The 13,327-nt window shown below is 46.2% G+C and overlaps 1 protein-coding gene across 1 annotated transcript in view; it reads right to left on the reverse strand.

Annotated features, from left to right (window-relative positions):
- Window positions 1-10,189: 10,189 nt before the first annotated feature.
- SHB (SH2 domain containing adaptor protein B) overlaps window positions 10,190-13,327 on the reverse strand; it is a 79,934-nt gene continuing 76,796 nt past the window's right edge. Inside the window, exon 6 of the mRNA XM_040541233.1 lies at window positions 10,190-13,149. Coding sequence (XP_040397167.1) covers window positions 12,966-13,149 — 184 coding nt within the window. The 3' untranslated portion in view covers window positions 10,190-12,965. The remainder of the gene's footprint in view (window positions 13,150-13,327) is intronic.

The raw sequence follows: 13,327 nt of genomic DNA on the forward strand, positions 1-13,327 counted from the left end.
CGCTGGGTTAGAAACTGGCTGGATAGCCGGGCCCAGAGAGTTGTGGTGAATGGAGTCAAATCTGGTTGGAGGCTGGTCACAAGTGGTGTCTCCCAGGGCTCGGTACTGGGGCCGGTCCTCTTTAATATCTTTATCGATGATCTGGATGAGGGCGTCCAGTGCACCCTCAGTAAGTTTGCAGATGACACCAAGCTAAGTGCGTGTGTCGATCTGCTCGAGGGCAGGAAGGCTCTGCAGGAGGATCTGGATAGGCTGGAGCGGTGGGCTGAGGTCAACTGTATGAAGTTCAACAAGGCCAAGTGCCGGATCCTGCACCTGGGGCGCAACAACCCCAAGCAGCGCTACAGGCTGGGAGATGAGTGGTTGGAAAGCTGCCTGGCCGAGAAGGACCTGGGAGTATTGGTTGATAGTCGGCTGAATATGAGCCAGCAGTGTGCTCAGGTGGCCAAGAAGGCCAACAGCATCCTGGCCTGTATAAGAAGCAGTGTGGCCAGCAGGTCTAGGGAAGTGATTGTCCCCCTGTACTCGGCTCTGGTGAGGCCGCACCTCGAGTACTGTGTTCAGTTTTGGGCCCCTCGCTACAGGAAGGACATGGACGTGCTCGAGCGAGTCCAGAGAAGGGCGACCAAGCTGGTGAGGGGTCTGGAGAACAAGTCTTACGAGGAGCGGCTGAGGGAGCTGGGCTTGTTCAGCCTGGAGAAGAGGAGGCTCAGGGGCGACCTTATCGCTCTCTACAGTTACCTTAATGGAGGCTGTAGTGAGGTGGGGATTGGTCTGTTCTCCCACGTGCCTGGTGACAGGACGAGGGGGAATGGGCGAAAGTTGCAACAGGGGAGTTTTAGGTTGGATGTTAGGAAGTACTTCTTTACCGAAAGGGTTATTAAGCATTGGAACGGGCTGCCCAGGGAGGTGGTGGAGTCACCATCCCTGGAGGTCTTTAAAAGACGTTTAGATGTAGAGCTTAGCGATACGGTTTAGTGGAGTGCTTAGTGTTAGGTCGGAGGTTGGACTCGATGATCTTGAGGTCTCTTCCAACCTAGAAATCTGTGTCTGTGTCTGTGTCTTCCAGAATACCTTTAGCACACTGTTCTTCAGCATTTCATAGACATATGCATCAAGATAGCTAAACTTTTAACCTGTCATAGAATTTCACGGACTATTTCTTCACCTTGACTTACCCAGCTATATCAAAGGTTGCAGGAACTTGAAAAAGGTAAAGCTCACACTCACCTTCAAGAAAGCATGGAGTCTGGTCAGGGAACAACAGGCCAGTTAGTTTCACCTCAGTCCTCAGGAAAGTTATAGGGGAAATCTTCCATGGAAGTCACTCTATGAAGAGAAGGTTCAGGCTCACTGGGCAGGGGGAGAGAAATGAATGGTCATTGTACACTTTAGCAAGGCCTTTGACATTGTCTCCCTTCTATCCATATAGCCTAATTGGTGATGTAGGAATTGACAAGTTAGCTGTAAGGTGGATGGAAAACTAGCTGGACCACTGGGTGCAAAATGCTGCAATCTGTGGTACAAAGTCCAACTGGTAGCTGGGCATGTGTCATGAGGAATAGACCAAGCCCTCAGGGATTAGTATTTAGTCCAGCACAATTTAGTGTCTGTAGTAACTAGACGGATGATAGAACACATCGCCTTTGCATACATTTCACTGAAAAAAAAAATTAAAATTTTAAGGAGCAGTAAAAATGGGAGGCAGGGCTGCTATTCAAGCAGAACCCAGACAGGCTGGAGGAATGGGCCAAGCATGAACCATTTGAAATTTGAAAAAGGCAATTGTGAAGTCATGCACATGCAAGGGATTGAGGCCATGCACTGGTACAGGAATGGCACTGGATGAAGAGAAAGTAGTTTTGCAGAAAAGGACTTGTGAGCCCTGGTGGACAACCAATCGTACATGTCAGAAATGAACCCTTGGCATCAGTGAAGGCCAACCATGCCCTAGTTGATCTCTCTTGGCATGACTGTAGCCAGCAGATTAATTCCAGAATAAATTTCCAGAATTAAGTGATTCTTCCTCTGTGTTTGGCCATTGTTACACTATATGTGAACATTGTTTTTGGGTTATGGGCTCCTTACCACAAGAAAGGCATGACCATTTGCAGAGTAAGTCCAGTGAAGGCCAAGAGGGGTAGCAGGGTCCTGGAGCACTGATGTTCAAGGGCAGATTGAGACAAAATGGGTTTGTTCAGCCTGATGTAGAAAGGTGAATGGGAAATTTGGCCTGGAAGGTTGTTCCAGAGCCATGGCACAATTTCTGCTTCCAGAAAGGGGTGTGCTTGGCTGCAAGCTCAAGGATACTTTGTCCCACAGCTCAGCTCTACACAGCTTTTCCTTCAATGCTGTTACTGGAGAAACTATTCCAGCTCACTCTCTTCCCACGTGGGTGGCAGAAAGAGTGACCATGTGTCCTGGTTTTGGTTGGGATAGTGTTGATTTTCTTCATAGTAGCTGACATGGTGCTGTGGTTTGGATTCAGGATGAGAACAATGCTGATAACACACCGGTGTTTCAGTTGTTGCAGAGCAGTGCCTGCACAGAGCCCAGGATTTTTCAGCTCCTGTTGCTGCCCTGCCAGTGAGGAGGCTGGGGGTGCACCAGGAGCTGGGAGGGGACAGAACCAAGACAATTGGCCAGGCTGGCCAGAGGGATGTCCCATGCCATGTGGTGTCATGCTCGACAAAACAGCTGGGGGGAGTCGGCTGGGGGGCTGCTGTTCCTTGGAGACTGGATGGGTGTTGGTCAGCAGGTGGTGAGCAATTGCACGGTGCATCACTTTTAAAATTTTTATTTTTTATTTATTTATTAGTAAACTACCCCTATTTCATCCTGTGAGTTCTTGCACTTTTACCTTTTTTCAGTGCTCTCCCCATCCCAGGTCAGGGTGGGGAGCAAGTGAATGGCTGTGTGGTGCTTAGCTGCCTGCCGGGTTAAACAGCACTAGGTAATAAATGGAAATCAAGTTATTGCTAGCACAGAAGGCCCAGGAGTACCAGGGAAGCCCAACAGCCTTGTAAGAATGATCCCAAGCATATGCCCTGCTGGGGTAAAGCTAGAGCCTCTGCCTGGGACATGAGATGAAGAATACTCAAAGCCAGTGCTTCTTACATGTTCTTTCTTACCTGTGACACTGTCACCCCACCCCAGGAGAGCAGGGGCTTTCGGCAGGTGCTTTTTGGCTGTGCAGCTCTTCCTCAAGAAGCAGCCAAGCTCAGGCACAGACTGCCTGAGCACCAGATCCACTCCTTAATGCAAGCAGCTGCCAGCAGCAGGGCAAAGTGGACTCTGCCCTGCTTCTACTGAAGAAGCAGGAAGAGATCCTGCCCGCCCATGGGCACGCCACTCCTTCCACCAGGGCCCGGGGCAGAGGTAACTTTGCCAATTACTCCATGACACGGCAGGTGTCAAGACAGGCGCCGCTGAGATGGGGCCAACTCTTGCTCCTGAACCCTCGTTCCTGCCAGGGGTAACCAATAGTCCTTTGCTTCTTCCCTCTCTCCTCAGGTGATTTTTTTTCTCTTTTTTTGGGTGCCAAAGACATGGTGTCAAGCACACTGGAAAGTGCCAGAAACATACTTTACAATGCAGGCATGAAGAGGTCACTGTGCCCAGAGTGATAAGCATGCTTAGGGCCACCCTTTATGTGAAGTACAGAAGACACCGGAGCAGTCGTGAGCAGCAGTGTCTAGTAAAAAGCAGCTCTGTTGTCCTCTCCCAGGGCATGAGAATGGCTTCCTGTGGCAGGGCCAGGCTGTTTTCTGGGAGGGCAACAGGGCTGGCTGGAGTCCCAGGCCCAGGATCTCAGGAGAAGTTTGTTAGAACTGATGACCACGTGTGGGGGAAAGCCTGGCCCTAGCACAGCGAGGTGCAAATGGAAAGGTCTGCATAAAATCCTGTGGGGTTTGCCGCACAATTCCTGGAGCTGTGTAACTGTGAAGAGCCCAGGTTGTTCAACCAGCCTATCAAAAAGTTTAATGGCAAGTAACTGAGTACCAGGAGGGAAAGGAGGTTTGTGAGGGAATGCAGGGCAAAGCCAGGCTTCTGGCCTCCCCTCTCTGCCTGCAGAGCTGGTTGTGTTGTGAAGCTCTGTAGTGTTGTCCCTGAAAGTATTCTGGGCAGCCAGAGAAGTCTGCATGCAAGCCAGAGAGGTAGCCTATGTAGCTTAGGCAAACTCTGCTGCCTTGATTCACAGGGCTACTTAGGAGTGAAGGAAACTATGCCTACGCATTTGAGCAGACAGTTTAACTTCTTGGGGCCTGAAAGGAAGTGTGACCAGCGATTGGTTTCTGCAGCATTGATTGTCCTTGGTGACAGATGATAGCCAAATTCCTCGTAGGCCTGCTGCTGTCTGCAGGAGGTGAGAGAAGAACTGCTGAAGCTTCGTGGTTGCTGCCTAGCCAGGAAGGGCGGGAGTAGAGCTCTGGTGTCATTTACTGAGGAAAGCTCACATGTGATAGTGTGTATTCTGCCTACTAGGACTGCCTCTCCCTCTAGGAACATCCTCGCATCAGTGCTGCCTGCATCCCCACAGTCATGCTATACTCTGCTGAGTTATGGGACAGAGATCTAGTTTACCAGAAAAGAAAGAGAAGCAAGAGATGCCTGGGAAGTTCCTCTGTCTTGATGGTGCTTGCAAAAGTAAAGGATCTCTTAGCTCCCATCCCTTCCCCAGCACATTCCATGGCATTGCTGGAGTGGGTGACAGCTTTCCTGAATGGGTGAGTGGGAAGGAAAGTGTTCTCACCCCTCAGGATATTTATTTGCTGGAGGTGGCTGGCTCTGAAGTCCATGTTATGGGGAATTTGTAAGCTGTTTCATTCTGTTGGTGCTGAGGTTTCTGGTATCCCAGCTATATGAACTATGGAGATTACTGAGGAACTCGGTGTGTTTGTGTATGGGAGCGGTTCCTGGGTGACTTTTCAGTGAAATCCTTGACCTGGCCACACAAATAGCTAAGCCAGGTGTCAGGGAGCAGCAAGGGAAGGCAATAAGAGAAAGTGAGCTGGGAGCTGAGAGTGACAGCAAGACATGCTGCAAGGAGCAAGGATGTTGAGCCAGCAAGCAGGGTCTGTCTCAGTCCACTGCTAAAACAGCAGGTCTATGGGGACAATGGCAGGCCTGAGGTTAAGCCAGGGAGCCAAGGCAGTGGGTCAGGATCAGAATCAAGGAGGTGCAAGACTAGCCATTAATGTAAATGCTACACAGCTGTGATGTGGCACAGGTGGAACCAGCAGCTTAAAAGCAGTTTTGAAGAGAAGGTGCTTCTAGCTTTCTTCACAACAGCTCCTATCTGGGGAAGAGCTAACCCTGGGCTTTCCTCCAGGGTCTCTTGCAGGCAAGTCAAATTCTTTCACTCAGCCTCTGCACAGTGGCCTGAACCCAGAAGTATTCAGGCAGTTGCGTGATGACCGCCCCAGGAACATGAAGTAAGAAAAGGGGCTGCCCAAGCTGTTGGTTTAGAAGGGTGAAAAATGGCCTCAACGGCAGCAGAACAAGAATATTGCCTATGTGTGGACGTAACAGGCAGATGGTAAAAGCTTACAGGCCATTCTTTCTATTAAAGCTGATTTCAGAGGAAAGCTGACTTCTCTTGGGCTGAAAGAAGGCTATGAATGAACAGAAAATTCAAAGATGTCGTTTAAATGAATTTTAATCTCACAGAGCTGATGATATATGGATTGAACAGATGGAGGCAGCAGAATAGATAGCTTCTTCCAGGGCTTCAGCTGAGTCCATCCTGCACATTTGAAGTCACTATTCAGAATTGTCCTTATTATACTGATATGGTTATCAATTACAATGATTTATTAAAATTATACCACATATATTTTTATTTGGAATTATTTAACCACAATAGCAATTAAGTAAGAGGGAACAAAGGACTCAAGGCCAGTTTTTGCAGTTTAAGACCAAACTGACAGTGCGGAGACTAAATGGAGTCAGACACCAAACCCTCCTGTCATGGATATGTTTGATGTTAATGATGATTAACATGACTCCTCTGTTCTGCAGGGAAGTCTGTGTAATTCAGGAGAGAAGTTAGTTGTTAACTGTAGTAGTTCCTGAGATAACTTTCTTTCCATGTGTGGGAGAGAAGTCAGGTGTGTCAGCAAAGCAGTACCAGCCATGCTGTGTGTACTCTGAGTGTAGCTCCCCTATGTGAGGTCCCCTTTGTTTCTCCCTAGGCATTCCTGTGATCTCCCCATTTTGTCTCCAGGGTTTTTCTTGAGGTCTTTTTGGGTCTGTCTGGAGTCTCCTCAGGTTGCTCTAGTATCTCCCCAAATCCTCTCTCTCTGGGCTCTCCGTTGGAAGTCTCTTCCAGGTCTCTTGAGTGACACTGGACAATACCAGTTATAGATTGTGTAGAGAGTGCCTGGTTCCAGTTTGGTGTATCCAGATTCAATCAGCATCTAACACTTGGCTCCTACCTCATTGGCACTCACAGTATGCCTTTTTCAAAGGTCCTCCACACTTTCCCCATGATACATTTCCATCTTTCATAGCATTCAAATGTTGTTTACTCTTAAATTATTCCCTTTTTCTTCTCCATGCCTTTGTAGCTAAATTTCAGCCAGGCCCAACCCATGCCACCTCCCACAGACTATCTTTTATTCTCTACACAATCCTGCAACTCTTCATACAGATTCATTCCATGTAATCATCAGGATGTTCCAGCCCTTTCATGGTGGTCATCCCCATGGCTTGTGCAACTGAGTGAGTTTGCAACCATTCAGTCAATATTTCTGCCATGGTTAGTATCACTGTTTCTTGGAGGCAGGCTTGGGGAGTGGATCAATGTAGTTAACTTGCCAAAAAGCTGCACCAGATCTCCACACATTCTTTTAAGCACTGGCAATAGGTAAATTCCTCTGTCATGTTTCCTTTACTACAACATGTAGTTCAAAGCCCTGAATGACCTGGATAGTGGAAGATCCACCCCTCTCTCTGGCCCAACAATGACTACCATCTTGGCCTTTATGGCCGGTCATCTCATGGGCCTGTTGGACCACTGATAATTCTCCTTTGCGTTGCCAGTACAGGTTCATAGTTGCAACCAGGGTTGCAATGCCCCACTTAGTACTTTGGTTGGCTTTAGTGTTTTGGTGTTCTTCTGTGGCTCGGTTGTTTGGGATGCATGCACTCACATCATGTATGAATACATACCTTTGCTGGATTTGGTAGACTATTTGTTGCCATACCATGGTGGCCAAGATGTGTTTAACTCAACATTCCCATCCTTGTTTTTTTTCAATGGTTCTATACATACCTACTCAGCTTTGGCCATCAGCTAAGAGTCACATGAAAATACACTGTGCCACTTCAGTAAAATCCCTACCACCCACTCCTCCATGCTGAGCCTGCAGCACCTAGGAACACTGTCAGTGAGCCACAATGATACCTTCTAGAGTTCCCACTGGGAAGCTAGAAAGCTGTGCAGGAGGGAGGGCTCAACCCATCGGTTGCCTGAGTGATGCAAAGCACCAGATAAGAAGTAGCAGCAATGTTCCTCTCCACACAGGCCAGGTACCCAGGTCCTTGAACCCTCCCACCTTCTCTCGTTCCAGCTGAACAGGCCTGGTTCCCTCAACCTGTCCTCACATATCATTTGCTCCAAACCCCAGACTCTCCCTGTGGTCCTGCTCTGGACTTGCTTGTGTTTGTTGAGATCTCTCCTTGCAGCTGGGAGCACACAGACAGGATAGTATCCAGACGCAGCCTCACTGGGGCTCTGTAGAGGGAATCATCACTTCCTTCCACCTGATGGCTATGCTTCCACTGCACAGTATGCCTGACTGCAGTATGCCTTCACGACTGCAAAGGCAGACTTCTGACTTCTGTTTAGCTCCTTTTTCACTCTTCTCCCACGGGTCACCCTCCAGTCTATCCTCCTGCAAGAGGTCAGTGCATCCTGGTGTGGGACTGCATTTGTTGAACTCCAGGAGGTTCACGCTGGCCCATTTCTCATGCCCATCAAGCTCCCTGTGGGTTTCCCTCTGGTTTATCAGCAGCTACAGTCCTTTCCAACATGTGGACTGGCAGAAGGAGGCAGTCCAGGATGTCTGAGAGACTACGATAGTCATGTCTGAGATCTAAGATAATCATTAGATTTATTCTTGAATAAACTCCTGATCTACAGGCCTTCTGCATTTTGACCTTTAGCTGACAGGTTAACAGTCCCTTTCTGGTGGCAAAACTGCTTGACCAACGAGAGGGAAGGTGCTGGTATCAATCCTCTAAATTTGCTTCTCTCAGTGGTGTGGATAGCAGTCAGAGCCCTGAGATTTTTCTGAGGCTTAATAGTGTTGTAAGGCTATGCTGTAGGAGTGTTTTGTATTTGGACAGCTGCCTGAAATAGAAGTCATTGACAAAAACGTCACATCAGTTTCACATAATAGGTAGGCACTGTGAACTGCTCTGGGCTGAGGATGGCTCTGACAGTATGGCACTGATGCAACGTTTTGATTTTCCAGTACTACTACTGCAGGTATCAGCGCTTAACTGTTACCTGTATCCCTCCAGTAATACTAACCTCTATATTAAGCTTAGAAAGAAAATTGAGCTCTGCAAAGCTTCAGGTAAGCTACCGTGTTTGTATCCTGGAACCAACAGCATCAATAAGTGAAACCCAGGGACTCTGAAAGACACGTGACAAAACCCAGGCAATGCTTGAATTGATGCTCTCACTGAACTAACCACAAGGTCCAGAGCACTGAGATCACTACAGCAATTTTGAATTGTGGGTGCGTGGTTCTCAGAGTTAACTCAATGCCTAAGACCAGCAATAACATGCTGCAGCAAATGGGATTTTACATGGCTGTTTCACGCAATCTGCCAGCGTCTTTTTCAGTAGGACTTCTACTTGCTTCATTTCAGACACCAAACTTTGTTCAGCTGCTGCAATTTCCTTCCTTTCTCATTCCCTTCTTACAAGGGACTCCAGCTAGAAGAAATAAAAAAAGAAGCAATTTGCAGTGTTTTATGTGTGATCAGTTCAGATGATTAAAAGGGAAAGACTGTACAAAAACCAGGAGACTCTCTACGGTTTGCTCCCTTCCTTCCTTGCTCAGACCAGGAGTGCAGAAACGTCTGTTTCATTTCTGTTTTGTTTCACAGTCATGAAATAACCCCCTTCCAGGAGTCAGTGCAGCGGTGTGTTGGGTGTTTTTAGTTGCTGTTGTATTGTTGCCTGTTGCCTGTTCTGCTCCAGCACCGTGCCAGGTACAACCCAAGGACAGCATGAATTACCAGCAGCAGCAGAGGAGGAGAAGGGCAGACTGTCCCCTGCCTCCCCAGCTACTGAGGACCAATTGATTACCCCAGAGTGTAGCTTAGCATTGCAGAGGGGTGAATATGGAATCTGAGCTTGGATGAAAGATGGCATTTGCAGTCACTACCAGTATGACCATATAGTGTTTGTGTGGACAGCCTGAGCCATGAGAGCAAGAGAACGGGCAAACCCTGAGCCTCACAGGGATAGGAGAAACAGTACATAAATGTGTCATTCCAAAACTGTTTTTCCTTAGAGCACAGACTCAGGCCAAGTTCTCTGAGAAGCTACAAGTGTGTGTTTTGTACTTCTGGATTTAAGACAGCCCTGCCCCTCACTGTGCATCCTGTCTCCACAGACTTCATAGTCAGATGATAAGCTATTAGCAAGTACAGAACCTCTACAAACCTTAAGGATTTTTCCAATTATGAAACGAGCTGTGAGGTGTAATCATGACTACTATAACAGCTTTATAGCGGTTATACACTATAACAGCTTTTTAACAGGCTATAACAGCCTTTTACTATGCTGAATATACTCACCAAAATAGAAGCCTAATTAGCATCTCTTTTAAAATTTGCAGAAGGTAATTCAGCAGCGTTATGCTGTAAACAGCAATAACTGTAATCCTTGAGCATCTCGAGCAGTAGGACAGCGATGTCATTCATACATGCACCTGTGCTGCTTTCACACACCCTTTGCAGAGCTGCACATTATCCAGAGAATTACTCAGGGCAGAGCTGAGCCATCTGATTTTCCAGACTCCAAAACAGACTATAGCCTAATAACTACTTGCACTACATAGTTAATACACAAACAAAAGTTGTTCTGAAAAGCCACTTCCACTGTTCCCTGTTCAAAACAATCTGAGAACACATTGATAATTAGAGGAAGAAAAGGGAGATGTTCATGTTTTTTTTTAAATAAATTTTTAATGTGCTATATAGGCATGATCACTACGAGATCTTTCACCTATACGCAATACTACACACTGCAACACACCGCATTTTCAATGTACATTAAAAAGTCTAGGAAGAATATTCCTTCACTGGAAAAATATCATACAATCACTTAAATAAACAAAGACAACATTACAGTGCAAACAAAATCCTGGTTTTATTTATTCTGCAATTACTGAGTACTTTCTTTCTAAAAGTTTTTTAAAAAATAATTAAAAAACCTACCCACAGACAACCAACATTTTCTGAGATGATTTCCATTTGCTGAATCATGGTCTGATCCTTGAAACTGTAGTAAACTGTATACATATTTGTATGATGCATATTGACCTGATTTGTGTCAGGTATGGGATCCCAACCCCAAACCTGCAGACGGCAATAAAGTGGCACTGCTGGCTTCAACTGACTTTTGATCAGCCTGTGTCAAGAAAGATTCAGTACAACAGTCCTCTCCACAAACTAAAGAAAGCGTACTTAAGGAAGCTGGGCAAGGTCTTGGTTTAAAATGATTTTGGTTTCTGCTGCTAATTGCTGTTAGAGAGAGCAGGTGCCTACTTCTCCACTACAGAAGCCCAGTCTGTAGAACAGCAACGATGGCAAATTCTCAAAAACGCACTTCAACATGGGAAAAAGGCAAAATGATACCCTTCTGTCCCAGGAGGCATGAGGGTGTTGCCAGAGTCACACAGGTGAAGAAAGAGACTGCAGCAGAGACAATCTGATTCCTAACATGCGTGAGCCATGCCACCTTCATGAGCTCCTACTCTGACACATCAACTTTAAAGTGCCTGTATACTCTTGCCAATTGGGTGATGTTAATAGGAGAATGAGAGTCCTGTGAAGACATGAGGGAAACACAAAGTGCATGTAGGTGAGTACATAAAAAAGGGGATGTTTGGTTTCACTTGGAGAGGAATGTTGTCTCTTTGTAAACTTCATTGTACCACCCTTCTCTCAAAAAAACCACAGTAAGAACCTCTGCCTCTAAATTATGGGTGAGATAGGGACAGCAAGACCCACTACCGTTGTGGCACAGAGTGACACTGGGCTCCTCATGCATATGTGATCCGCTCCTGTTCAAACTGTGTTGGATGCCATAAACAGAACAAGGCAGGCTTAAAAGACAGGCAGCAGAACATTCACCACTGATGACATTATATGTGACATCCTTCAGGTTCTTATCAGATTAGACAATACAGTGAAGCACTACTTTTACAGGCAGTAAGTGATTACTCCATTACATTTTTCAGATTTGCACTTCTATGCGTACATAAAAGAAAAGAGTAGGAAAGAAAGCTGAATTAAATAACACACAATTTCACAGTCCTTTTGCAGTCTGTAGAATACCTAAACTGCATGAAACCAGTTTGCTACTATAACAGCTGATAGGTTAATGCACAACACTCTAGATATAGGTGGGAGATGGCACAAAAGTGAGGACTAGCAGGCTATTGAATCCCCAGTTCCAATTTTTGCACAATTATAGTTTTTCACTTATCGCATTCAACGAGCACACAGAGCATGTACCAAATATCTCTCAAGTGGATGGGCACTGAGTTGGCAGGACTGAGGTAGAGAGCAGCTTCTGCAGCGCTTCTTGCTGGCAGTGAATAAAATACAGCAGGGGGGTTCTGCCTATGGGGAAAATGAACACTGGCCAGAAAGTGTGTGTCAAGGGACCGCGTTTTAAGAACGTCTTGTACACTAGAAAACCAAATTTCTGCTCTGCTGAACACCACCGTTCTCATTTGCACAGCTGTACAGGCCAGTTTGTGGAAGGGCAATGTAACACACACTTGTAAGTCTGCTACCTCAGTGTGACAACTGTTTGCTCCAGATGAAATAAGCAAGTGAAGATTTTGCCTACAAAAGCCTTATAAAAGCCTTTGACCACCCTCATGCATAAATACTAACCCACATATTAAAATGACTCATTCTCAACTACTTAAAACACCAGGGTGCAACTTCCCCAAACAGAATTAGCCACCTGCATCTATGAATGAAACTTGCAAATGAAGACAGTAACCCTTATAGATTTATTATTGTACCAAAAAAGGATAAAAATATATAATAAACTACTTTTTAATTATATTCCCTATTCATAAATAATTGATCATGACTTGCTGTCAAAAAACTGTTTGTTAAGATTTTGTGCCTAATAGGATTTCTGTATTTGACTACCCCACGAAACTTCGGGGTTGGCATAAACTCTGGGCACTAAAAAACAAACCCCACCAAGCTGAGCGACCACACAGAGCTGCAAGGACTTGCCTGCTAAGCTCCTTCTCAGGTCCACCAAGAACACCCTAGTGTCCCTCAAGGGCAGGTTACTCTTTCACATGGAGAAGTTTCTCAGGGTAGCAAGAGAACAAACGTTGCTGGTGCTTTACAGCTGAGAAGAACTTGTTGATTCGGTTTAAAACAATGAGTAAGAACTTTCTGTTGGGAAGTATTTTCATTCACAGAGAAGCTCTGGGAAGGCTATCTGTTCCCTTTGCACCAAAGTAAGATTTCTTTCTCTTACACAGAAGCATAGTTCTAGGGGCATGCTGCAGCATAAGATTACCATACACACAGTCCCATACACAATTCTGTAGATAGCCCACATGCCCGAGTCTAAAGGCAGCCATTCTCCATCAAAGACTCAAGCACTGAATTCTGGCTATGGATTTAGTGCAACCCAGCTTACCTCTCACCTCCCATCCACAGGAAGGGGTGAGACTAGGATATTATAGGGTCCGCACAGCCACTGGGTAGAGCAGTGACAAGTGTTCTGCTCCCTTGATAGGCAGCTTTTTTGTGGTGTAGTAATGGATGACCTCAGGAACACTGTCGAAGGGAGGGCTGTTCTGACCCAGGATGTATTTTTCTTTGGTTTTCGTCAGTTTCATATGCATAAAACCTTGACTGCTCCTGCAAGAAAAGCAAAGTGTTAGTTCATGATTGCGTATGGGGAGTAAGACAGCACCACAACGAGCTCATTCATGACATAGGGGAATGCAGGAGAACAAAATAGTTTCCAGGTGACAGGCCAAGACTACTCCAAAAGACAGTGACTGTTACCTGCAAACCCCCAAGGACAGTCCAACGC

This window comes from Cygnus olor, chromosome Z, assembly GCF_009769625.2.
Source record: "Cygnus olor isolate bCygOlo1 chromosome Z, bCygOlo1.pri.v2, whole genome shotgun sequence".
Taxonomy (NCBI): Eukaryota; Metazoa; Chordata; class Aves; order Anseriformes; family Anatidae; genus Cygnus; species Cygnus olor.